Genomic DNA, 27,767 nt, shown 5'->3' on the forward strand with positions numbered 1-27,767 from the left:
CACTAACTAGTATTTAGCCAATTATATTTTGTACAATAATATTCTAACCCTGTTACACATTAAATCATAATTTTGTTTCCATCATTTGTGCTATATGTACTTGTACAAGTAAGTTACATGACATTTTGTTACAGTAACTGCACTGTAATTTGTCTTAAACTGTAGTGCACATAAATCATTTACGCTGTAGTAACAATTATACCAAGAAAGTTTTGAGAAATTTTTTGAAAATATTTTTATAGTTTCTCTCTTAAGTATGAATGTAGTTTTTCTAGGGCTTTTGTACCTGCATGAAATGGTGCTGATTTGTATTTCATGCTGTCTCATATGGGCACATAGGACAGGTTCCATTTCCTTGTGTCGTGCTCTCTTATTACCTAGAGTATCGAGAGCATATTTAAATTTTGTCCAGCGTAAGAGTTCACATAGATGTATGCTGGATGGTGGTAGTATCTTAAGGGCTTTAAATGCTGTCCTACATGATGTTCTACATTTAAGACTGACTATCGTTCTTATTGCTATAAGTTGATGTTGAATAGGTTATTGCATAGTATACAATTTTAATAATATTTTTGTACTCCTTCAATAAAATTCTTCAGGGTATCAGACCGCATCGTCATAATTTAAAATGCGCCAATGTTTCGGCCAGCGTTGCAGCTAGCCTTCATCAGGGCCTTACGTTAACTGCTAACGTAAGGCCCTGATGAATGCTAGCTGCAACGCTGGCCGAAACATTGGCGCATTTTAAATTATGACGATGTGGTCTGATACCCTGAAGAATTTTATTGAAGAAGACAATGGCCGCGGAAGCCTACGCTTACAATATTTTTGTACTTTAGATATCTGAGTCTATGCAGCACATGTGGATGTCAGCTGAGTTTTTTGCCTATGTGCTTATCTCAATTTACATTTTCAACAATTATTATTCCAAGGAATTTTGTGTATTTGGAGTTTTCTCCTATGCACTTACATCTTGATATCTTCATTGTACTGGTTTTTTAGTTTGAAATTTAGGCAAAGTGGTTTAGTAATGTTGTTATGCAAATTTAGTTCAGTAAATCTTTGGATTGTACTATTTACTTCTAAGTTGGCTTTTATTTGTAGATTTTCTGTGTCTTTATCCTTGACCAGTAGAGTTGTGTTGTCTGCATAAATGACTATAATGTGACGACAGTACTGGAAGTGGTGGTGACAGGTTTGAGAGACGTGTGCGACAACATGACAAAAATAACATTTTTTTATTTATCTGCACAAAACATGCATCTAAAACCAAAACCTAATCAAGAGGGGAATTCCTGATCACAGTGTTATTATCACAGTCTATAATAACCCCAAATGTATACTCCATGTGGGAAAAATATATTTAAAAACAAAGATGATGTGACTTACCATACGAAAGCACTGGCAGGTCGATAGAAACACAAACAGACACATACATACACACAAAATTCAAGCTTTCGCAACAAACTGTTGCCTCATCAGGAAAGAGGGAAGGAGAGGGAAACCCACTTCCTTTATATATATATATATATGAAGATGAGGTGACTTACCGAATGAAAGCGCTGGCAGGTCGATAGACACACAAACAAACACAAACATACACACAAAATTCTAGCTTTTGCAACAAACGGTTGCTTCGTCAGGAAAGAGGGAAAGATGAAAGGAAGTGGGTTTTAAGGGAGAGGGTAAGGCGTCATTCCAATCCCGGGAGCGGAAAGACTTACCTTAGGGGGAAAAAAAAGACTTACCTTAGGGGGAAAAAAGGACAGGTATACACTCGCACACACGCACATATCCATCCACACATACAGACACAAGCAGACATATTTAAAGACAAAGAGTTTGGGCAGAGATGTCAGTCGAGGTAGAAGTGTAGAGGCACAGAAGTTGTTGAAAGACAGGTGAGGTATGAGTGGCGGCAACTTGAAATTAGCGGAGATTGAGGCCTGGCGGATGACGAGAAGAGAGGATATACTGAAGGGCAAGTTCCCATCTCCGGAGTTCTGACAGGTTGGTGTTAGTGGGAAGTATCCAGATAACCCGGACGGTGTAACACTGTGCCAAGATGTGCTGGCCGTGCACCAAGGCATGTTTAGCCACAGGGTGATCCTCATTACCAACAAACACTGTCTGCCTGTGTCCATTCATGCGAATGGACAGTTTGTTGCTGGTCATTCCCACATAGAACGCTTCACAGTGTAGGCAGGTCAGTTGGTAAATCACGTGGGTGCTTTCACACGTGGCTCTGCCTTTGATCGTGTACACCTTCCGGGTTACAGGACTGGAGTAGGTGGTGGTGGGAGGGTGCATGGGACATGTTTTGCATCGGGGGCGGTTACAAGGATAGGAGCCAGAGGGTAGGGAAGGTGGTTTGGGGATTTCATAGGGATGAACTAACAGGTTACGAAGGTTAGGTGGACGGCAGAAAGACACTCTTGGCGGAGTGGGGAGGATTTCATGAAGGATGGATCTCATTTCAGGGCAGGATTTGAGGAAGTCGTATCCCTGCTGGAGAGCCACATTCAGAGTCTGGTCCAGTCCCGGAAAGTATCCTGTCACAAGTGGGGCACTTTTGTGGTTCTTCTGTGGGGGATTCTGGGTTTGAGGGGACGAGGAAGTGGCTCTGGTTATTTGCTTCTGTACCAGGTCGGGAGGGTAGTTGCGGGATGCGAAAGCTGTTTTCAGGTTGTTGGTGTAATGATTCAGGGATTCCGGACTGGAGCAGATTCGTTTGCCACGAAGACCTAGGCTGTAGGGAAGGGACCGTTTGATGTGGAATGGGTGGCAGCTGTCATAATGGAGGTACTGTTGCTTGTTGGTGGGTTTGATGTGGACGGACGTGTGAAGTTGGCCATTGGACAGGTGGAGGTCAACGTCAAGGAAAGTGGCATGGGATTTGGAGTAGGACCAGGAGAAACTGATGGAACCAAAGGAGTTAAGGTTGGAGAGGAAATTCTGGAGTTCTTCTTCACTGTGAGTCCAGATCATGAAGATGTCATCAATAAATCTGTACCAAACTTTGGGTTGGCAGACTTGGGTAACCAAGAAGGCTTCCTCTAAGCGACCCATGAATAGGTTGGCGTACGAGGGGGCCATCCTGGTGCCCATGGCTGTTCCCTTTAATTGTTGGTATGTCTGGCCCTCAAAAGTGAAGAAGTTGTGGGTCAGGATGAAGCTGGCTAAGGTGATGAGGAAAGAGGTTTTAGGTAGGGTGGCAGGTGATCGGCGTGAAAGGTAATGCTCCATCGCAGAACGTATCTCTGCCTACGTAGATCAACACCTTCAACCCATTACATGCAGTCTCCCATCCTTCATCAAGGACACCAACCACTTCCTTGAATGGCTGGAATCCTTACCCAATCTGTTACCCCCGGAAACCATCCTTGTAACCATTGATGCCATGTCCTTATACACAAATATTCCGCACGTCCAGGGCCTCGCTGCGATGGAGCATTTCCTTTCACGCCGATCACCTGCCACCCTACCTAAAACCTCTTTCCTCATCACCTTAGCCAGCTTCATCCTGACCCACAACTTCTTCACTTTTGAGGGCCAGGCATACCAACAATTAAAGGGAACAGCCATGGGCACCAGGATGGCCCCCTCGTACGCCAACCTATTCATGGGTCGCTTAGAGGAAGCCTTCTTGGTTACCCAAGTCTGCCAACCCAAAGTTTGGTACAGATTTATTGATGACATCTTCATGATCTGGACTCACAGTGAAGAAGAACTCCAGAATTTCCTCTCCAACCTCAACTCCTTTGGTTCCATCAGTTTCTCCTGGTCCTACTCCAAATCCCATGCCACTTTCCTTGACGTTGACCTCCACCTGTCCAATGGCCAACTTCACACGTCCGTCCACATCAAACCCACCAACAAGCAACAGTACCTCCATTATGACAGGTGCCACCCATTCCACATCAAACGGTCCCTACCCTACAGCCTAGGTCTTCGTGGCAAACGAATCTGCTCCAGTCCGGAATCCCTGAATCATTACACCAACAACCTGAAAACAGCTTTCGCATCCCGCAATTACCCTCCCGACCTGGTACAGAAGCAAATAACCAGAGCCACTTCCTCGTCCCCTCAAACCCAGAATCCCCCACAGAAGAACCACAAAAGTGCCCCACTTGTGACAGGATACTTTCCGGGACTGGACCAGACTCTGAATGTGGCTCTCCAGCATGTTACGACTTCCTCAAATCCTGCCCTGAAATGAGATCCATCCTTCATGAAATCCTCCCCACTCCGCCAAGAGTGTCTTTCCGCCGTCCACCTAACCTTCGTAACCTGTTAGTTCATCCCTATGAAATCCCCAAACCACCTTCCCTACCCTCTGGCTCCTATCCTTGTAACCGCCCCCGATGCAAAACCTGTGCCATGCACCCTCCCACCACCACCTACTCCAGTCCTGTAACCCGGAAGGTGTACACGATCAGAGGCAGAGCCACGTGTGAAAGCACCCACGTGATTTACCAACTGACCTGCCTACACTGTGATGCATTCTATGTGGGAATGACCAGCAACAAACTGTCCATTCGCATGAACGGACACAGGCAGACAGTGTTTGTTGGTAATGAGGATCACCCTGTGGCTAAACATGCCTTGGTGCACGGCCAGCACATCTTGGCACAGTGTTACACCGTCCGGGTTATCTGGATACTTCCCACCAACACCAACCTATCCGAACTCTGGAGATGGGAACTTGCCCTTCAGTATATCCTCTCTTCTCGTCATCCGCCAGGCCTCAATCTCCTCTAATTTCAAGTTGCCGCCACTCATACCTCACCTGTCTTTCAACAACTTCTGTGCCTCTACACTTCTACCTCGACTGACATCTCTGCCCAAACTCTTTGTCTTTAAATATGTCTGCTTGTGTCTGTGTATGTGTGGATGGATATGTGCGTGTGTGCGAGTGTATACCTGTCCTTTTTTCCCCCTAAGGTAAGTCTTTCCGCTCCCGGGATTGGAATGACGCCTTACCCTCTCCCTTAAAACCCACTTCCTTTCGTCTTCCCCTCTCCTTCCCTCTTTCCTGATGAGGCAACAGTTTGTTGCAAAAGCTTGAATTTTGTGTGTATGTTTGTGTTTGTTTGTGTGTCTATCGACCTGCCAGCGCTTTTGTTCGGTAAGTCACCTCATCTTTGTTTTTTTATATATAACTTTTCCCACGTGGAATGTTTCCTTCCATTATATATATATAATAGAGGGAAACATTCCACGTGGGAAAAATATATCTAAAAAGAAAGATGATGAAACTTACCAAACAAAAGTGCTGGCAGGTCGATAGACACACAAACAAACACAAACATACACACAAAATTCTAGCTTTTGCAACCAATGGTTGCCTCGTCAGGAAAGAGGGAAGGAGAAGGAAAGACAAAAGGATATGGGTTTTAAGGGAGAGGGTAAGGAGTCATTCCAATCCCGGGAGCGGAAAGACTTACCTTAGGGGGAAAAAAGGACAGGTATACACTCGCACACACACACATATCCATCCACACATACACAGACACAAGCAGACATTTGTAAAGGCAAAGAGTTTGGGCAGAGATGTCAGTCGGGGCAGATGTACAGAGGCAAAGATGAAGTTGAAAGACAGGTGAGGTATGAGCGGCGGCAAATTGAAATTAGAAATTAGCGGAGATTGAGGCCTGGCGGATAGCGAGAAGAAAGGATATGCTGAAGGGCAAGTTCCCATCTCCGGAGTTCTGACAGGTTGGTGTTAGTGGGAAGTATCCAGATAACCCGGACGGTGTAACACTGTGCCAAGATGTGCTGGCCGTGCACCAAGGCATGTTTAGCCACAGGGTGATCCTCATTACCAACAAACACTGTCTGCCTGTGTCCATTCATGCGAATGGACAGTTTGTTGCTGGTCATTCCCACATAGAACGCTTCACAGTGTAGGCAGGTCAGTTGGTAAATCACGTGGGTGCTTTCACACGTGGCTCTGCCTTTGATCGTGTACACCTTCCGGGTTACAGGACTGGAATAGGTGGTGGTGGGAGGGTGCATGGGACAGGTTTTACACCGGGGGCGGTTACAGGGGTAGGAGCCAGAGGGTAGGGAAGGTGGTTTGGGGATTTCATAGGGATGAACTAAGAGGTTGCGAAGGTTAGGTGGACGGCGGAAAGACACTCTTGGTGGAGTGGGGAGGATTTCATGAAGGATGGATCTCATTTCAGGGCAGGATTTGAGGAAGTCGTATCCCTGCTGGAGAGCCACATTCAGAATCTGATCCAGTCCCGGAAAGTATCCCGTCACAAGTGGGGCACTTTTGGGGTTCTTCTGTGGAAGGTTCCGGGTTTGAGGAGATGAGGATGTGGCTCTGGTTATTTGCTTCTGTACCAGGTCGGGAGGGTAGTTACGGGATGCAAAAGCTGTTTTCAGGTTGTTGGTGTAATGGTTCAAGGATTCCGGACTGGAGCAGATTCGTTTGCCACGAAGACCAAGGCTGTAGGGAAGGGACCGTTTGATGTGGAATGGGTGGCAGCTGTCATAATGGAGGTACTGTTGCTTGTTGGTGGGTTTAATGTGGACGGACGTGTGGAGCTGGCCATTGGACAGGTGGAGGTCAACGTCAAGGAAAGTGGCATGGGATTTGGAGTAAGACCAGGTGAATCTGATGGAACCAAAGGAGTTAAGGTTGGAGAGGAAATTCTGGAGTTCTTCTTCACTGTGAGTCCAGATCACGAAAATGTCATCAATAAATCTGTACCAAACTTCGGGTTGGCAGGCCTGGGTAACCAGGAAGGCTTCCTCTAAGCAACCCATGAATAGGTTGGCATACGAGGGGGCCATCCTGGTACCCATGGCTGTTCCCTTTAATTGTTGGTATGTCTGGCCTTCAAAAGTGAAGAAGTTGTGGGTCAGGATGAAGCTGGCTAAGGTAATGAGGAAAGAGGTTTTAGGTAGGGCGGCAGGTGATCGGCGTGAAAGGAAGTGCTCCATCGCAGCGAGGCCCTGGACATGCGGAATATTTGTGTATAAGGAAGTGGCATCAATGGTTACAAGGATGGTTTCCGGGGGTAACAGACTGGGTAGGGATTCCAGGCGTTTGAGAAAGTGGTTGGTGTCTTTGATGAAGGATGGGAGACTGCATGTAATGGGTTGAAGGTGTTGATCTACGTAGGCAGAGATGCGTTCGGTGGGGGCTTGGTAACCAGCTACAATGGGACGGCCGGGATGATTGGGTTTGTGAATTTTGGGAAGAAGGTAGAAGGTAGGGGTGCGGGGTGTTGGTGGGGTCAGGAGGTTGATGGAGTCGGGTGAAAGGTTTTGTAGGGGGCCTAAGGTTCTGAGGATTCCTTGAAGCTCCGCCTGGACATCAGGAATGGGATTGCCTTGGCAAACTTTGTAAGTAGTGTTGTCTGAAAGCTGACGCAGTCCCTCAGCCACATACTCCCGACGATCAAGTACCACAGTTGTGGAACCCTTGTCCGCCGGAAGAATGACGATGGATCGGTCAGCCTTCAGATCACGGATAGCCTGGGCTTCAGCAGTGGTGATGTTGGGAGTAGGATTAAGGTTTTTTAAGAAGGATTGAGAGGCAAGGCTGGAAGTCAGAAATTCCTGGAAGGTTAGGAGAGGGTGATTTTGAGGAAGAGGAGGTGGGTCCCGCTGTGACGGAGGACGGAACTGTTCCAGGCATGGTTCAATTTGGATAGTGTCTTGGGGAATTGGATCATTAGGAGTAGGATTAGGATCATTTTTCTTCGTGGCAAAGTGATATTTCCAGCAGAGAGTACGGGTGTAGGACAGTAAATCTTTGACGAGGGCTGTTTGGTTAAATCTGGGAGTGGGGCTGAAGGTGAGGCCTTTGGATAGGACTGAGGTTTCGGATTGGGAGAGAGGTTTGGAGGAAAGGTTAACTACTGAATTGGGGTGTTGTGGTTCCAGATTGCGTTGATTGGAATTTTGAGGTTTTGGAGGGAGTGGAGCTGGAAGTGGGAGATTGAGTAGATGGGAGAGACTGGGTTTGTGTGCAATGAGAGGAGGTTGAGGTTTGCTGGAAAGGTTGTGAAGGGTGAGTGAGTTGCCTTTCCGGAGGTGGGAAACCAGGAGATTGGATAGTTTTTTAAGGTGGAGGGTGGCATGCTGTTCTAATTTGCGGTTGGCCTGTAGGAGGATGCTCTGAACAACAGGTGTGGATGTGGGAGAGGAAAGATTGAGGATTTTTTCCAAAGGCCTCACCTTCAGCCCCACTCCCAGATTTAACCAAACAGCCCTCGTCAAAGATTTACTGTCCTACACCCGTACTCTCTGCTGGAAATATCACTTTGCCATGAAGAAAAATGATCCTAATCCTACTCCTAATGATCCAATTCCCCAAGACACTATCCAAATTGAACCATGCCTGGAACAGTTCCGTCCTCCGTCACAGCGGGACCCACCTCCTCTTCCTCAAAATCACCCTCTCCTAACCTTCCAGGAATTTCTGACTTCCAGCCTTGCCTCTCAATCCTTCTTAAAAAACCTTAATCCTACTCCCAACATCACCACTGCTGAAGCCCAGGCTATCCGTGATCTGAAGGCTGACCGATCCATCGTCATTCTTCCGGCGGACAAGGGTTCCACAACTGTGGTACTTGACCGTCGGGAGTATGTGGCTGAGGGACTGCGTCAGCTTTCAGACAACACTACTTACAAAGTTTGCCAAGGCAATCCCATTCCTGATGTCCAGGCGGAGCTTCAAGGAATCCTCAGAACCTTAGGCCCCCTACAAAACCTTTCACCCGACTCCATCAACCTCCTGACCCCACCAACACCCCGCACCCCTACCTTCTACCTTCTTCCCAAAATTCACAAACCCAATCATCCCGGCCGTCCCATTGTAGCTGGTTACCAAGCCCCCACCGAACGCATCTCTGCCTACGTAGATCAACACCTTCAACCCATTACATGCAGTCTCCCATCCTTCATCAAAGACACGAACCACTTTCTCAAACGCCTGGAATCCCTACCCAGTCTGTTACCCCCGGAAACCATCCTTGTAACCATTGATGCCACTTCCTTATACACAAATATTCCGCATGTCCAGGGCCTCGCTGCGATGGAGCACTTCCTTTCACGCCGATCACCTGCCGCCCTACCTAAAACCTCTTTCCTCATTACCTTAGCCAGCTTCATCCTGACCCACAACTTCTTCACTTTTGAAGGCCAGACATACCAACAATTAAAGGGAACAGCCATGGGTACCAGGATGGCCCCCTCGTATGCCAACCTATTCATGGGTTGCTTAGAGGAAGCCTTCCTGGTTACCCAGGCCTGCCAACCCGAAGTTTGGTACAGATTTATTGATGACATTTTCGTGATCTGGACTCACAGTGAAGAAGAACTCCTGAATTTCCTCTCCAACCTTAACTCCTGTGGTTCCATCAGATTCACCTGGTCTTACTCCAAATCCCATGCCACTTTCCTTGACGTTGACCTCCACCTGTCCAATGGCCAGCTCCACACGTCCGTCCACATTAAACCCACCAACAAGCAACAGTACCTCCATTATGACAGCTGCCACCCATTCCACATCAAACGGTCCCTTCCCTACAGCCTTGGTCTTCGTGGCAAACGAATCTGCTCCAGTCCGGAATCCTTGAACCATTACACCAACAACCTGAAAACAGCTTTTGCATCCCGTAACTACCCTCCCGACCTGGTACAGAAGCAAATAACCAGAGCCACATCCTCATCTCCTCAAACCCAGAACCTTCCACAGAAGAACCCCAAAAGTGCCCCACTTGTGACGGGATACTTTCCGGGACTGGATCAGATTCTGAATGTGGCTCTCCAGCAGGGATACGACTTCCTCAAATCCTGCCCTGAAATGAGATCCATCCTTCATGAAATCCTCCCCACTCCACCAAGAGTGTCTTTCCGCCGTCCACCTAACCTTCGCAACCTCTTAGTTCATCCCTATGAAATCCCCAAACCACCTTCCCTACCCTCTGGCTCCTACCCCTGTAACCGCCCCCGGTGTAAAACCTGTCCCATGCACCCTCCCACCACCACCTATTCCAGTCCTGTAACCCGGAAGGTGTACACGATCAAAGGCAGAGCCACGTGTGAAAGCACCCACGTGATTTACCAACTGACCTGCCTACACTGTGAAGCGTTCTATGTGGGAATGACCAGCAACAAACTGTCCATTCGCATGAATGGACACAGGCAGACAGTGTTTGTTGGTAATGAGGATCACCCTGTGGCTAAACATGCCTTGGTGCACGGCCAGCACATCTTGGCACAGTGTTACACCGTCCGGGTTATCTGGATACTTCCCACTAACACCAACCTGTCAGAACTCCGGAGATGGGAACTTGCCCTTCAGCATATCCTTTCTTCTCGCTATCCGCCAGGCCTCAATCTCCGCTAATTTCTAATTTCAATTTGCCGCCGCTCATACCTCACCTGTCTTTCAACTTCATCTTTGCCTCTGTACATCTGCCCCGACTGACATCTCTGCCCAAACTCTTTGCCTTTACAAATGTCTGCTTGTGTCTGTGTATGTGTGGATGGATATGTGTGTGTGTGCGAGTGTATACCTGTCCTTTTTTCCCCCTAAGGTAAGTCTTTCCGCTCCCGGGATTGGAATGACTCCTTACCCTCTCCCTTAAAACCCATATCCTTTTGTCTTTCCTTCTCCTTCCCTCTTTCCTGACGAGGCAACCATTGGTTGCGAAAGCTAGAATTTTGTGTGTATGTTTGTGTTTGTTTGTGTGTCTATCGACCTGCCAACGCTTTTGTTTGGTAAGTTTCATCATCTTTCTTTTTAGATATATATATATATATATATATATATGACACCACTTACGTGGTTGGTTGACAACTTAATGAATCTTCTTTAAGAAGGTTAAACAACATGCACAGGGTTAGAAGAAATGCTCAAGCATATACATCCCTTTAAAAATGTCAGCACTTACAAATACTCCCATATAGTTTGAATTTTGAGCTAGCAGTTACAACAAATGAACTTCAAATCAGCCAACATGAAGTGTGGTAAAACATTAGTTTAAATGTGGGGGCCTAGTAAAATACACAATAACAAGAAGAAGAACAAAGTGGTAAATGATAATCATTATAGAAAAACAGTCAGGGCCAGTCAGTGGACCACAGAAAATTACACAAAGTCTCTTAATGTCAGTTAATAATTAATAACAAGCATTTGTAGTGAACATGTTCACCTTGTTTAATTACACAAAAGCACCTTTAATTTCATACAGCTTTGCATGATACACTTTCTAGTGATCCAAATATCTCATATACTTGAATAAAACAGATCGGGCCATGGTTGATATTGTCTGCTGGCTGGAGGATCTGTGGGTGGGTCCCATCTCTTGCTGGATCAGCACTTGTAGGAAACTTTCTCCAGTCATAGCTCATTGGCTATAGACAGGAACTGAGGCCAATTTGGAAGGCAGCATTGTGGAAACAGCCAAGAAGCATCCTCTCGGCAGTTGCGGCTGAGGTTGACACTACTCCAGCAACACACAGTGGCCTCACTGGAGCCATTTGGCGGGTATTCAGATTGGCTTGCATACATAATGGAATTAAACTGTGACATATGTTCTCATAATTAAATAATGTTTGGAGTGTGATTTATGTATAGAATGAAAAGCAATGAGCCAACAGTGGATGCCTGTGGAACAGAGAATTGTAGAATTTTGGTCCAGATCATATTTTCTCTTGTGTTTTGTTTGCAATTTCTGTACATCAGTTTCCGTTCTTCGGTATGATGGGATGCAGTCTCTTACATTCCTTCTGATACCATGTGCCCCTAATATTTCTACTCATGTTTTGTAGTCTACAGAGTCAAATACTCCTATACATTTATGTCTACAGTGTAACTTGATTAGCTGGCCGGTGTGGCTGAGCGGTTCTAGAGTTTCAGTCTGGAACCGCGCGATCGCTACGGTCGCAGGTTCGAATCCTGCCTCGGGCATGGATGTGTGTGATGTCCTTAGGTTGGTTAGGTTTAAGTAGTTCTAAGTTCTAGGGGACTGATGACCTCAGATGTTGAAGTTCCATAGTGCTCAGAACCATTTGTAACTTGATTAACGTATTCTTGATGAGATCTATGAATGCAGCTATTGTGCATTTATCTATCTGGAAATCAGAGTGGTTCATGTTGATTAATTCAAATTTCATCAGAAAAACAATGAGTCTCTGTGTATACGCCTATTCAAATATCTTTGATATGAGTAGTAAGAAAGATATGGGACTGTAACTTTCTGGTTTGTATTCATTTCCCTTTCTGTGTAATGGTCTTATCAGAGCAGTCTTTAAGCAGTTGGAAACTACCAGGCATGTCTGGCAAGTAAGTACCATTTTGGAAAAACTCATGAAAACATTTTTCCAAATCAAACTTTATTTTTACACTATTTTTACACTATTTTTCTATATAGTTGCCACCACTGTTTATATGTCATTTTGACTTTGTGGGAAATCACATTTTCTATGCCCTCTTCATAGAAAGATGACGCCAGTGAAGACTGCCACTGCTGAACACCCTTTTTTGTATCATCACTACTGTCAAAAGTTCCTTCCTCAAAAATCACACTTCAGGTTCAAGAACAAGTTGTAGTCAAAATGTGCAAGATCAGGGCTATAAGGTGGGTGACTGGATCACTCCCAACCAGATTGCTGAGGAAGGTTTTGAGTGACATCAGCAGAATGGGGACATGTGTTGTCATGAAGCAACACAATTCCCTGACTGAGCATTCCTTGCCATACAGCCCCAATGTTGCAATGTCTGACTATCACCTGTTCTTGAACTTGATATGTGATTTTGGAGGAAGGCTCTTTGACAGTAATAATGATACAAAAAACAGTGTTCAGTAGTGGCCGTCTTCACTGGTGACATCTTTCTATGAAGAGGCCACGGAAAGCTGATTTCCTGCTGTTACAGCTTTCTGAACAATGGTGGCGACTATGTAGGAAATAGTTTAAGATAAGCTTTTTCCTCTAAAGATAAATTTTGGTTTGAAAAAACGTTTTTATAAGTTATTTCCAAAGTGGTACTTACTTTCTGGACATCCCTCACATGATTTGCATTGTAGTCAGAATTCCTCAGTTTTGTATTCATTTTATCACACAAACCATTTCTGATGACAGAGACAACACCACAGAGTGATCAACAGCAGACGTCGCAGGAACCCACGCTTGTCACACCACCTATTGCTGGAGTCCCTGTGAGTGTTGACAGTAGCCAGTACAACTGTTCAGGCCGTGGTTATGTGCGAGACTCGGCCAGTTGCCAAATATATCACCGTTGTGAATGGGGCATGAAGCATACTTACATCTGCCCAGAAGGCTTACATTACGACTCGCGCACTCAACTATGTGATTGGCCACAGATAGCTAACTGCCCCATGGATAATTCTTCACAGCGTATAGGTAAGAACCTCACAGACTTTGTATGTTACATTGTACTTAATGGAAAAGTCAATTCAGAAAATTCTTAAATTTACAAAGAAACACATGGACTTTCTGGTACTTACCTTCAGGAGGCTCAATTCCCAGTGCTGATGACAGAAATACATACAAGATATAATGATACTTCTAGCTTCTGGAAGATATTTGCATTCCTTTCTCCTCATACAAGGTGGATCCCTCTAAGTTTGAATTTTAAGACACCTGTCCTCTCCTCCATCCTTCTCCCCCATCCAGTCTCCCCTTGCTGAAGAAAAAAAAAACTTTATGGCACTGATTTTTTTGTGTGCGTTTCTGTTGGCAATAATGGAAGTTGTCTCTCATGAAGGTAAGCATTAGGCAGCCTTACCCATCTGTCTAAATAAAAGTTTATTTTCTTAACAAATATTTTAATGCAGAGGTGTAAGGGGCAGTCCAGTCAAAACAAGACATTCAATGCCTTCAAGGGAAAATGTTTGTGGTTGTCTATGGAACCATGGTTGTATCTAGATGTGCACCATTTCATTGGAATCAAATTGATGGCTACAAATGTCTTTCTTCAGGGCTCCAAAAATATGGAAAGATTGGGACTGTATGGAGGATGTGTGAGGGCTTACCAGTGAACTTCTGAAGCATAATCAAAACAACCTCAACAACATGTAGGTGGGCATTATCCTGCAACAGAGTGATGCTGCTTGTCAGCCTGTTGCTCACAAAATTTCTGGAACATGGCACTACAATTAATGCACAGCAGTATGTGGACACACTGCGAAAATTGAAGTGTACCATCAAATCCATTGCTAAGCAATGTTGACAGACAGCATCATTTTGTTGCAAGATAATGCCACCCACATGTTGGCAAGATTGTTTCAGTACACTGCAAAAGTTTTGCTGAGAGGTCCTTTACACTTCCTCCATACACCACTGATCTCTCCCCATGCGGTTTCCATATTTTTGGAGACCTAAAAAAAGACATTTGTAGCCGCTGAGGTGCAAGCCTGAGCATCATCATGGTTCCGTAGGCAACAGCAAATATTTTTGCATAAAGCTGTTGACTGTCTTGTCTCACAATGGGATAAATGTTTTAACAGTTGTGATGATTACTTTTGCAATAATAAACAGTTTACTTACTTTTTTCCCATCTGTCATGTTTTTGTTAACTGTGCCTTATTTAATAGCAAGAACTTTATTAAAAAGTGTAGCTGAAAACAGTTGAATGTGTTTGTGAAATGATTTGTGTAAAAGTAAGAAATAAAAAAGTGTAAAGAAACATTTTATACACCTTTGAACAGTGCTGAAATCATGTATAGCAGATGACGTGCCAATTGAGAATTTTAAGTTCAGTGTTTAGCTTAGAACCTTAGAATTTTAAAGAGTACTATGGCATATCTGTTTGGTAGATTATGAAGACCACCAGACAGACATCCTCCAGTGCTTTTTAAAAGTCAGAGTTAAATGTTAAACTTTAAATTGTCAATTGACACCTCATTTACTGTACGTAATTTTGAGCATCGTTCAAATGTGCATTTAATGTTCCTCTAATCTATTTTATTTCCTATTTTTAGACAACTCTCAAAAAATTTGAATGTCCCTTTTATTTTTCTTTTATTTTCAGATTTTATTCAGAAAGAATGAAATACGTTGTATTTATTACCTTGATTATTTTAAGCAATTAAATGTTTTTTTGCACAACTGGACCTCATGCTGGTCAATTTGGTGACCTATTTGTCCATTTCCCACTCTTAATTTGTCTATGAAAATTCAGACAAAAATTCATTGTGTAATTTATAGAGAGCCTTGTTTTACCTCTGCTCAAATATTTGATGAAAAAGAAGTACTTACATGCTGTACTTTGTTACTATGAATCTACAATATTTATTTTGGCAGCGGTCAGAATTCTAAGATGAATGGAAGTCACATATACTTACTTTCATGTGCCAGAGTGAGGAATGTTAGATGACTTAACATCATGTTACTATTCTGCTCTATTACAGTGCTTCAACTGCATGTGGGGATGTTTATGTATTTGTGGGTTGAGTCCGCATTGTGAGTACTGTTTGGGAACTGCTGCAACAGGTTTAGTAATCATTCAGGGATGCACATCAAATTAAATTATGGCAGTAGGTGCTGACCTAGAGATAATACCATAATTTCTCTTAAGATTATCATCTTAAGTTACAAATCAGGGCTGAAATCCTTATTCTGTTTATATGGTCCATTAGAGTTACACGAGTGTTTTCTCAGGACTGTGTAGAATGTTTCAGTGACAATGCAGGAGAGCCATAATGTTGATTGTTTGGTGATACATTGGCACCAATTCCACTTGCATGAAAACAGAATTATCATTTCTTCTTATCACTTTCTCTTACTGATGCATTCCTATACTCATATTTAATTCACTTCAATAATTCCACATGTACTTTGTGTCTTCTAGAACAAGAGAAGCAGTCAGAGGTAACCTGCAATGAGGAAGGACTTATGGAAGATCCAAAAGACTGTAATAGGTATTACATGTGCCACAAAGGCATGGCACAGCACTATTCGTGCATGCTTGGTCAGTATTTCAATGTGCAAAAGGGCATTTGTGAATATGGCAGTTGCATGCCAAAGGCTTCTCAGGACAACATTCCAAGCAGTCAAACAAGAAATCTGGTTGGAGGTAACTTTCAACTTACATAAATAGCTCTATCCTGATTTTTTACTCATCCTGTGCAAGTGTACATGTGTGTTTTGCACTACATGTCTTCTGAATAGAGAGTTATCATGCACTTATCTTTTATCATCTACAAATAGGAGTGAGAGAGTCAGTTTGTTTATTCATGTGAATAATGTCAAGTTCCCAAAGCAAAGAATTACAGAAAATCATTAATTACAACTTCCAGGCTGAATTGCCGTGGTCCATATATAAAACCTCTTCTCCTTCCTGACGTTTTGTTGCCTACTGCAGGCAACAAAATGTCAGAAAGGAGAAGAAGTTTTATATATGGACCACGGCAATTCAGCCTGGAAGTTTTAATTAATGAAGATACTGGCCGTGAGAGCTTACTTACATGTTATGAACATTACAGAAAATATTTATAATATATGCAAAGAAAATATACTCACTGAGTGGCAAACTAGTCACAATATTTTTATTGATAATAAGGATGATGTATTAACAAATCTATGCATATTAGCACTAGTATTTCCCTGAAGAAGCAGTATTAATTAACTTTCATGCAGAAAAAAATATTGAATTTTATTGATACAGAAAACTACAGTTCATACATAAAATGTCAGTGAAAATCAACTGTAAAATATCAGTCCATTTTAAAAAACAATGTCCTTGATGTAAATCCAAATAAATAAGGCTGATGTCTGAGGACCAGGAAGGAGGAGAAAAGGGGGGGGGGGGAGGAGCTTAGCAGTTACTTATCTGCTGGTAATTACAATGCTTTCAGATGGAGCACAAAGTTTGATAGGACAAATATGGGGAATGAATGTGACTGCGCTTTTTTCAAATGAACTATTCCAGTATATATCTATATTAATTTAGAAGGACTGCAGGAAACTTAAACCATTTTGCCAGATAGTGAGTTGAAGATCACAACCTCTGAATATAAGTTCAATGTGTTAATTCCTGCAGCACTTTGTGTAATCTCTTTTAGTTGGGAGATAGCACATAATTGAAGCATATCAAGTATACTCGGATCAGAATAACAAAATGATTGGCAGTTGAGGGTGGAAGGGAGCAATGTTGTCAGTTTTCCAGTACATGAGCCACAGTATGGCTGCAGCAGCAACAGCCTGTGTTTTTCCTTATTGGACTGCCTTCTGACGTCACCTTTTAACGTGCAGTACTGAATTCACTTTACAGGATCATAATATCCTTGTGGCTTAACAAAAGCAGTCCCATGCATAAAATGATACTGTGTTACTGTTATTTGTATATCTCAACAAAAGCAACAGGAATTGCACTGTCTTTTACAATAATCAGAATGAATCACATTCACTTGTCATATTCAGTATGAAAGGTGTGTTAAAATGGATCTGAATTGTTCATGTAAATACAGTTACTAACAACATTAAAATAATATAAATTGCCTGAGTTCTTACCAATCACTGAAGTGTGCATGCAGAGTGTCATATTTGTGCAGAAGAGTATTCCTTAATAATGAGATGAGATTTATTGTGCAAATGCAGCTCATACCATTCAGTGTAAAATATGAAACGCAAACACAAAGATGTAGATAAATTAAGGCAAAGGGTAAATGCCACTTAGTTCGGAACCACTTTCTTCCTCAAAAGTGTCATTATTTGAGCTCTGGTGTGTGGACAAGTCATTTGAATTCCCTAAGGATATAATAACATTTTCAATATTACTCTCTAACTTTTCCATGCTTCTTTAAGAGCCATTTCTGTGTGTCATACAACATAACTCCACCTTCCTGGCATTATTTGTGCCACTGATTCCTCTAACAGTATTTTAATTTCTGCCACAGTGAAGCTTTTGTTGAAATGTAATGTTTCATCTGCCCCCCAATTCATTTTGATGGTGTTGAAGTGTCAGTGGTATAGTAGAAGTGTAAGAACCCTGTTTCCACCTTCTCTAATGCAAAATAAAGTCACTACACCCAGAAACAAAGCAGTAGCAGAGAGATTTGTCAACAATGAATGGAACGAGGCATAGCCGAGTGCGTTCTCTGATGGGCTGTTACTGTTGTAACAGCTCTACAAACAGCTTCACTTCAATCACTTTTTCATTCTGATCTGGGTATAAATTATGTACTGTGGTTTCATCCTCACTGAAAAGTAAGGGACCAACCACATGACTATAAGTGTACATGAAAATGCTCAAAGCTTTGATTTTGGAACTCTTTGTTACATACGCCTGGACAGCACAAGGCTTCCAAGAAATTTGCGTTTGAATTTTGTGTCTACCTTTGATAACAGATCTCTTCATCTGAGTGATGTTTGTTTCAGTTTCTATACGCTTTGATTTCTTCCAAGACCAAACTTGTGAGACTGTACTACAAACGCTTTTTTTAACTGTTACCTTTGTAATGCGTCATTTGCAACTGGTACAGAGATAGATGTTAATCTCTCATATTTGAATGTTTCTTATCAGCACAGGTGGCCTCTCTGTCCCTTTTATGTAACACACACTTAATTTTTTGAAACTGACTCAAGCACTGTTTCAGAAACTGCTCTTTAAACAGTGTAATTAAATTTTGTCCTAAACTGATATCCAGCTATCACATGAAAATATGTTTCCCATAATAAGAACATGCACAATACTATCTCTCAGATAGATATAAAGTTTACATTCTGCTTATGGTGTGAAATGTTACTCAGTAATTCCAGCTGCATGTGGGAGACTATTTGAGATGTGTTGCTTACTAGCATCATGAAACTTCTTTTCATTTGAAAATTTCTCTGTATGTAATATACATTCTACATATACATCTATGCAGTCTGCAATTCACACTTAAGTTCTTGGCAGAGGGTTCATTAAATCACCTTTACATTACTTCCACCATTCCACTCTCAAACAGCATGCGGGAAAAATGGAAATGTAAACTTTTCTGCACTAGTTCTGATTTCTCTTACTTTAGTATGATCATTTCTTCTTATGTAGGCTGGCATCAATAAAATACTTTTACCTTCAGAACAGGAAGTTTGTGATTGAAATTTCATGAAAAGACCTCACTGCTATGAAAAATGCCTTTGTTTTAATGATTGCTGCCCCAATTGGCTTATCATCTCCATGACAGTCTTTCCACTATTTCACAATAATACAAAACTAACTGCCCTTCTTTCAAATTATTTGATGTCCTCAGACAATCTTATGTGGTAAAGATCTCATACTGCATAGCATTACTCTAGCAGATGACTGACAAGCATAATGTAGGTAGTCTCTTTTGTGGACCTGTTGTGTTTTCTAAGTGTCCTGGCCAATAAAACACCGTCTTTGGTTTGCCTTCTCTGCCATATTATCTGTGTGATCATTCCAATTTCAGTTGTTCATTATTGTAGTTCCTAGGTGTTTAGCTGAATAGACAGCCTTTAGATTTGTGTGGTTTATTGTGTAAATGAAATTTAACTGGTTTCTTTTAATAGTCATGTGGATGATCTAACACTTTTTCTTATTTGCAATCAATTGCTACATTTTGTGCCTTACAGATATTGTGCTTAAGTCATCTTGCAGTTGATTTTGATTGTCTAATGATGGTAAGTCACAGTGTCATCTGCAAACAATATAAGATGGCTGCTCAGAATGTCTTCTAAATTGTTTATGTAGATTAAGAACAGCAGAGGGCCTATAACACTTCCTTGGGGAACACAAGCTATCACTTTTGTTTTATTTGATGACTTTCTGTTGATTATTATGCACTGTGACCTTTCTCGTAGGGAATCCACACAAGTGAGGTGATACTCCACTGTTACAACATTTGATTAGAAGTCTCTTGTGAGGGAAAGTGTCAAAAGCTTTCTGGAAATCTAGAAATGTGGAATATATTTGAGATCCCTTGTCATAGCTCTCATTACTTCATGCAAATAAAGAGCAACTTGTATTTCACAAGAATGGTGTTTTTTGAGTCCATGATGACTGTGTGTCAGTAGTCCATTTTCTTTGAGGTAATTCATAATGGTTGAACACAATGTCTGTTTCAAAATCCAACTACACATATGTCAGTGATATTGGTCTGTAGTTCATCAATTACTTGTATTTCTGTTCTTGAGTACTAGTGTGATCTGTGCAACTTCCCAGTCTTTGGTATGGATCTTCCATTGAGTTAGTGGTTGTGTGTGATTGCTAAGTGTTGAGCTTTTGTGTCAGCATACTCTGAAAGAAACCTAATTGGTACACAGTCTGGACTGGAAGACATGCCCTTAGAAAGCAGCGACTTGTTGATGCACATCTTATAACCTCTTTTCAAGACACTGTCCATTTTGTTCAGCTGATCTCCATTGCTATCTCTGTAAAAAATTAAAATGTCAGCATCAAACCTTGAAGTAATATATTTATGCATTTTTTATTGCAGAGGATCATTACAAAGTGGTGTGTTATTATGCCAGCTGGGCATGGTATCGCAAAGAAGGAGGAAAATTTGTGCCAGAGCACATTGATCCCACTCTGTGTACCCATATTGTATATGCTTATGCATCACTGGATCCTAACACACTCACCATGAAATACTTTGATGAGCGTGCAGACAAGGAAAACAGTGAGTATAAAAGTGTTCTTAAATTTAATTATGTAGGGTTAAATTTTGTCATTGTAATATTTGATATAGGTTAGAGAACATATAATGTGGATACATAAAGATATGAGAACTGTTAAATGTTTTAGCCAGTGCAGCAGCTTTGTCCCATCAAGAATTTCCACAATAAATGTCTGAGAGTGTTACCTAATTACTGTAGATAGCTCTACATACATACTCTGCAAACCACTGTGAAGTGCTTGACGGAGGTTACTTAGCATGATACCACATGTTTGGCTTTCTTCATATCCAAATTTCGTATATAATTTCAAACTGAAAGAATTTAAATCAAAAAGCTGCTGATACTGAATGTTGTGAGCATTCGGACCTCTTTTGATTTTCAAGGTCCTATTTGCACCTTCTTTTTTGTCTGCAATGTATTTAAAATTAATAATAATAATAATAATAATAATGGTGTTATACTAACACATCCATGTTTAATTGATGTGGTATTTAGTTTTTAGTGTAACATATGTGCATTTTTATAACAGTTTTTTTTCCTTATATTTGACTACGTGACACACTCCACATCACTTAAGATTTTCGTTCATGGTGAGCTCTTTGGAACTCATTGTGTGAATTAATTAACAGTTCATCATACTCTTATGGGTTGTATAGTTAATGATTTTTAGTACTGCTGAAATTAATACAACTGCTTTCTCAATCAGTCATATCTTGCCATTAATGTAGTAACCACTGTGTGCATCACACAGAGTAAATTGTTTATGTGTATATGTGTCTTATGACAGAGCAGAGGTATGAAATTTGTTATCTGTGTAAGATTACTTGGTTTAATGTTTTTATGTGCATGTCACTACATTTGTTTCTCTGCTTACAATAAATATATGTACTTTTTTTCAAATTATTGTTCTGCAAAGACTGGAATAATGAGCCATAAATGTCTTATGTTAGAACGGAATGTATTTATCATGTTTTACAAAGTTGTTTTTGTTTCTATAAAAATGTCTCTGCATTATTCCATTGTAGATTTCTATGAGAGGTTAACTGAATTACCAAAGAAGTCAGGTCACCACCAACAGCATGCATCTGATGTGACAGTGATGATAGGCCTTGGAGGATGGACAGATTCTGCTGGGGATAAGTACAGCAGACTAGTGAGTGAAGGATCAGCACGGCGACGTTTTGTGTCTAAGGCAGTGGAATTCCTACAGAGACATCAGTTTGGTGGTCTTCATCTTGACTGGGATTACCCTCGCTGTTGGCAGTCCAACTGTGGGCGTGGGCCTACTTCAGATAAACCAAATTTCACAAAACTTGTACAAGTGTGTAATATATCATAACATCCATGCTAATATTTACTTAAAACATTGTGTCATATTATGTGCTGGAGTGAGATAATGTTTTAAAGGTTTTCAGTTATTTTACCACTTGTTTCCTACAATTAGAAAGTTATTAGGCTTTATATAGGCTAAAATTTCGCTGTTATACTAGCTTACAACCAATCTTATATGAAAATTCCTGTTTATACCACTGTTTCCCTAGATTACTGTTATGTGACTTTCCTGGTGGTAAATGAAAACCAGAAGATTGGATACAGATCTTTTGAAGCATAAGAGATTATCAGTTGATTTGAAAAAATGGCTGACAAGTAAAATATAAAGAATACATTTGAGTTCTTTTACCTTTTGAAATCTAGAAGGTCTAATGACTTTATTTTGGCTGCCTCTCAGCTTTGGAAATAACTGGTTAGTCCAAAATGTGAACAAAATGATAGCAGCTGTCACTCGTACCTGTAAAATTTGTGATGCTTTACTTTTGTTGCATTTAAACCAGTATTTTTCTTTCATGTGTTCAACTTTTAAGTCCGGTTACAACATAACAGTCCTAAAAGAAAAGTGAAAAGCAAAATATGAAAAAACTGTCAAATTTTACATATTTCTCTTTATAAATTCTAAATCTTCTTTCTCATTCCATTTGTTGTAGTGTTCCATTAAACCTGCATTCTTCAAAAATATTTTTGTAGCTGCATATTCCAAGCTGTTAGTCATTATTATTGGGTTATTTCATCAACTGATGTTCTCTTATTTCCAAATCTCCGGTAACTTACTTAAATTGAAATAAAGTAGCGAGTAAAAATACCTCTAAGTTTTAATTGTAGGTTAAGTATCACAAATTTTGTTTCCTGATAAGACTGAATGTTTCAGGAACTGCGCCAAGCATTCAAGAAACAAAATCCGCCACTTGCACTGGCAATTTCTATTTCTGGTTATCATGAAGTGATAGATGAAGCTTACGACTTAGCTGAACTAGGTCGCAACACAGATTTCATGTCTGTCATGACCTACGATTACCATGGCAGCTGGGAGAAGAGTACAGGCCATGTCAGCCCACTATACCATCGCAGCGGTGATATTTTCCCCATGTACAATACAGTTAGTATTACTATTTTCACAAGTATCAATTTTTAACGAACTTATTGTCATACACAAAATAACATAAATTTTCATACAACTTAAACATAACTATATAATCAGAAATAATAATTTACATGCTTTAAAATACAATTGAACAATTTGACTTGTAGTATGTATCATGAATAAATTTTAAATAATTGTACTCTATCTATTTAATTTCAACAGAATGACACAATGGAATACCTTGTGAACAAAGGAGCACCTCGCGACAAACTGCTGGTTGGCATTCCATTTTATGGCCAGAGCTATACACTCGAAAACCCAAGTAACCATGATATAGGTGCACCTGCCACAGGACCAGGACTTGCAGGAGAGTTCACCATGCAGCCAGGAATGCTAGCATATTATGAAATATGTGATCGAGGTCAGTGTCAACATTAACTCACTTCATAAGTGATGTGTACAAACATCATCCAGAAATTTAAAAAAAAAGAACACAACATTTTGTCATGCAAATATATTTATTAACAGTACGGAAAGACATACATTTTACTTCTCCACATAGTTATCTTGATCGTTGAGGCACTTGTCTCACTTTAGTAACAGTTTAAGTAATTATTGCTAATGCCATGCAGCTACATGGTGATTCACTTTTTAGTGGTGGCATCTTTTAAATCATCATCATGTACTCAGTATCGCTCTTCATTTTCAGAAAGAGGTGAAAAGAAAGAAGCAGTCTGTGAACTGTTTGCACAAAACTCAAGTGTCTCACTGTGGGAGTCATCACTTAACCTCTCCAACAATCAGGATTGTTGTCTTCATTTCCCCTTCATGCAGCATCAAGCCTGGTTGGGACATTTATGATGGTTTTCCACTTTACTCTGACTTTCCACAGCACTTCTTCTGTAACTGTTTTGTTCCAGTCCAGATTCCTTCTTCTTGCACTCATCTTTATTAAGTCAATCCATCTTGTTCTATGCCCTCTCTTTCCCTCAAACATCATGTCCATCTTTCATGTTGGTATTCTTCTATCTTCCATTCTCTTTATGTTTCCAAACCATTTTAACTTGTTGTCCTCATTTCTCTCATTCAGCTTGTCTACTCCAATTTCATTTGTAACATTGTCATCCCACTCCCTCTCCTTGTTTTTCTAACATGCACTAATAATGAAGATACTGTTGCTAAAATATTTTAGTTACTCTTATATATAAGAAAAATCCTCACTTCTTGATGATGGTTGTCTTGTTCTAGCAGGTTGCGTCCTTGTGGATATTTTTCTGTTTTATCTGACGATGTAGTTGTTTATGTAGCTGAATATGTTGTCACTCTGGCTGTTTCTTTGTTCTCTGGTCCTGACTGTGTTTGTTTTAGAAATAATATCCTGGTTATTGCTAACAATGTAACTACTGGAAAACTTTTTCACAGTTTGCTTCTCAAAACAATGTTACATATCCAATGTTACTATAATGTCAGAAACAATGTGGCCATACTCTAATTAATATATTTGGTTCATTACTGGTGGAGCAGCAGGTACACCAAAGAGGATACATTCTTTTCAGTTCTTTAGACACACATATATTTCTTTGTGTACTGCCTGTAATCACATAAAGTCCTTTTGCTGGTTCAATATGAAATCATTCCAGTATGATTCTTGCACCATCATTTATTTTTTTGAGCAACAAGATTACATATGCAATCAAGGTATTTAACAAATATCAAAACATTTTTGACAGAAAATAAGCTCACTAACTACAAATATTAGACACCACGGAATCTTTTCTTTTTTTTTTTCTTTTTTAAAATAAATGTTGGTAGCTGAATTACAGCCTTTTGACCCTGATCATGAACCAACATCTTGTACTGTGATAGTCATTTATAAGTTGTTTATACCTGAGTTTCATAATTACCAATTCAAAATAAGTCTTCTTTGATTCAGTTCTGTACTTTGCCAGGATCTTTTTTTCTGGACTATCTTTAGTTGCTGAAAAACACTTCTCTTTACAGTGTCTGCTTCTGAAAATCTCTGGCAGATTTCACCTTATAGACATATGTGGCCAATACCGAGTAACAATGGTCTTAACATGTCCAATATCCTAAAAATAATCACTGGATAAATAAAGCTACTGCTACTACTACTGCACTTCTGAAAAGAACAGGACATTTTTGTGGGAAATTGAATGTAGTTAAATTTTGTTGTGGATACATTTTCACTGGAGGCCGTAGTTTCTGAGTTATTTAAGAAAATGTACCAAAGTTAGGTTCAAACGATCCCCAACCTCAACACTCAGCCCCCACTGGAAGGGTTTCTAGTACATTGTTCACAGTACTCCCTCCTATCACTTTACAAAGATTTCTAACTGCACGAATTGTTGCCCAAATTCGAGTGTTTTGGTCTTCATTGACTGACGTTTGTGTAGATTCTACCTAACAATTTTGTGAATTTTGACAGTGTAAAGTAAGCAGTTACATCTTGTATTTGTCAGGCCTTCTACTACTGGGCTTGTAAGGGTTAAGTTTGGATCAAATTGCCAATACAGTTAGTTTTAGCGTAATGTTTACAAAGGTCATTTTTCTTTCATTACCCTCATGGTCATGTTTAAATTGATAATATTAACAAAATAGTCAAGTATGTTGGTGGTGCAATAGCCTAGCCAGTAAAGACCAAAAAATGTTGAATATTGGGAATAGTTCATGTAGTTAGAAATTTTTGTAGAGTGGTAGGAGGAAGTGGCATGAACAAAATACTAGAAATCCTGACTGGTGAGGGATGAGTGTGGGAGTGGAGGTGCATTTGGAGATGACTTATACATGCTTTTCTCGAATAACTCAAAACCATCATCTCCAGTGAAAATGTATCCCAGTACAAAATTTAACTTAAATTTCCAACAAAAAGGTCCTGTTAAATTATTCTTTAGGACCAATAGTCTGCATATAGCATGCAAGAGCATATGAAAACTGCATGGTTTTGAAAGCCAGATATAACACTGCAGGTTGCTTAAAAAGACATCAGTAGGGGCAGCTGAATCTCCCAGTATATTCACTTCTTTGTATAGCTGGCATAATGTCCCATTTTCTGCCATGTTCATTGCCTGTAGTGAAATGGAACCAACTTCTATGTAGTTTACAAGCAGTTATCCATTCACAGTGAAGTTTTTATCATTTGCAATCCAGTGTCCATCTTTCATCATCTTTCAAAAACACCAGGCGTTTCTTCTTTGCACATCCAAGGCATACTGTATTGGTGAATAAAGTCACCATCATGTATGTTTTTTTAATTATATATTTCAGCCTCGGATCACACAAGTGATATCATTACTGGTTTCAGCTTATTAGCAAATAATCACCACATGATCTGTGTAAAAAGAAACAAAAGGTGGGTGGTAAAATACTAGGAAATTAAATTACAAATCAAACGGACAAACAGTGATATGCATTTAAATACTTTGCATAGTAACTTGACTCTCTGAGCCTCTTCAGTTGATGAGTTACTATGAATGGTTGTATATGGAAGTTAATTTAATTTGTAATTAAGTTTCCTAATATTTTACTATCCACTTTTCCTTTGTTTTTAAACAGATCATGTTATGTTGACTTGGTAATAAACTGAAATCAGTAATAATACCACTTGTCTGTCAAAGATTCACTCTCTGAGTCCACCAAGAACAATCAATGGTGAACATTTGAGAATACCAGCTACTCTTGCTAGTGAAATGTCAGAAAAACCATTCTGTGAACGCTGGCAAAAGATCTCAAGACGAAAACTAACAGGCCATATGTCATGAAATAAAATGTTGGAATGGCATCATTATACTCCCCAAAGCTGATGATTAATTATTTTTATTCTTGAGCTACTAGTTTTGCATGTAGATCATTGTTAACCGTAGATTACTAAACCCTCATAAAATTTATGATTACTGTAGAGTATAAAAAAGGTCATTTTGTATTTAACATGGTATGTAACATACAATTGGAGATCTGATAATTGTAATTAACTAATGCATAACCTATAAATTATGTTTTCTCTTTAGTAAAGTGTGGAGTAGTAAACTTTATGATGGGTTAGTAGCTATGGAACAATTCCCCCCTGAATACTCACCATTTGATAACAATTAGTTTTAGTGGTGTATAGTGATGCAAGTCATACAATAAACTGCAAGTGTCGATCAAAAGACGCAAAAAAATAGTCATGAAATAAAATGGCTATTTAACTATAGATGCTTGCTTTCATTTCCTCTCTTTAATTAACAAACTTTGTAAAACAAGTAATTTCTGTACTAATGGATATTAATCATACAAATAAAAATTGTAAGGGGATAAGCAGCTTCAAGTTATTTTGGGGGAGGAGGGGGGGCAATGGAAGATAATTGCTTGATATCCCTGTTTTCAGTATTTAAATTTCATTGTAAGATTAATTATTACATGAGTTATGTATTTCTCTACAGTGCGCAACAACTTTTGGAAGATTGGGCGTGACCGATTAGGAGCCACTGGCCCATTTGCATATGCTGGCAACCAGTGGGTCAGTTTTGAAGATACCAAATCAGTGAAAGAAAAGGTAATGTAATTCCTTATTGACTGAAGGAAAGAAGTAATACAGATCTCTTGATTGGTACAAAATGTATCAGTCATTTTGTCACCATTAACCATTAGACAGCCAATGCTGGATAAAAGCCTTCACTAACATTTTCCTTGTATTACACTCTTCAGCTCTACACATCCATGTTGCTCCTGCATGTTTTCT

The 27,767-nt window shown here is 40.4% G+C and overlaps 1 protein-coding gene across 1 annotated transcript in view; it reads left to right on the forward strand.

Moving 5' to 3' along the window:
* The window catches only part of LOC124605926 (probable chitinase 10), a 195,436-nt gene that overhangs the window by 45,047 nt on the left and 122,622 nt on the right, over positions 1-27,767 (forward strand). The window contains exons 8-14 of the mRNA XM_047137883.1: positions 13,111-13,392; positions 15,842-16,066; positions 20,433-20,615; positions 21,639-21,934; positions 22,817-23,044; positions 23,252-23,450; positions 27,469-27,581. Of these exons, the coding sequence (XP_046993839.1) occupies positions 13,111-13,392; positions 15,842-16,066; positions 20,433-20,615; positions 21,639-21,934; positions 22,817-23,044; positions 23,252-23,450; positions 27,469-27,581 (1,526 nt within the window). The remainder of the gene's footprint in view (positions 1-13,110; positions 13,393-15,841; positions 16,067-20,432; positions 20,616-21,638; positions 21,935-22,816; positions 23,045-23,251; positions 23,451-27,468; positions 27,582-27,767) is intronic.

This window comes from Schistocerca americana, chromosome 3 (genome assembly GCF_021461395.2).
Source record: "Schistocerca americana isolate TAMUIC-IGC-003095 chromosome 3, iqSchAmer2.1, whole genome shotgun sequence".
Lineage (NCBI taxonomy): Eukaryota > Metazoa > Arthropoda > Insecta > Orthoptera > Acrididae > Schistocerca > Schistocerca americana.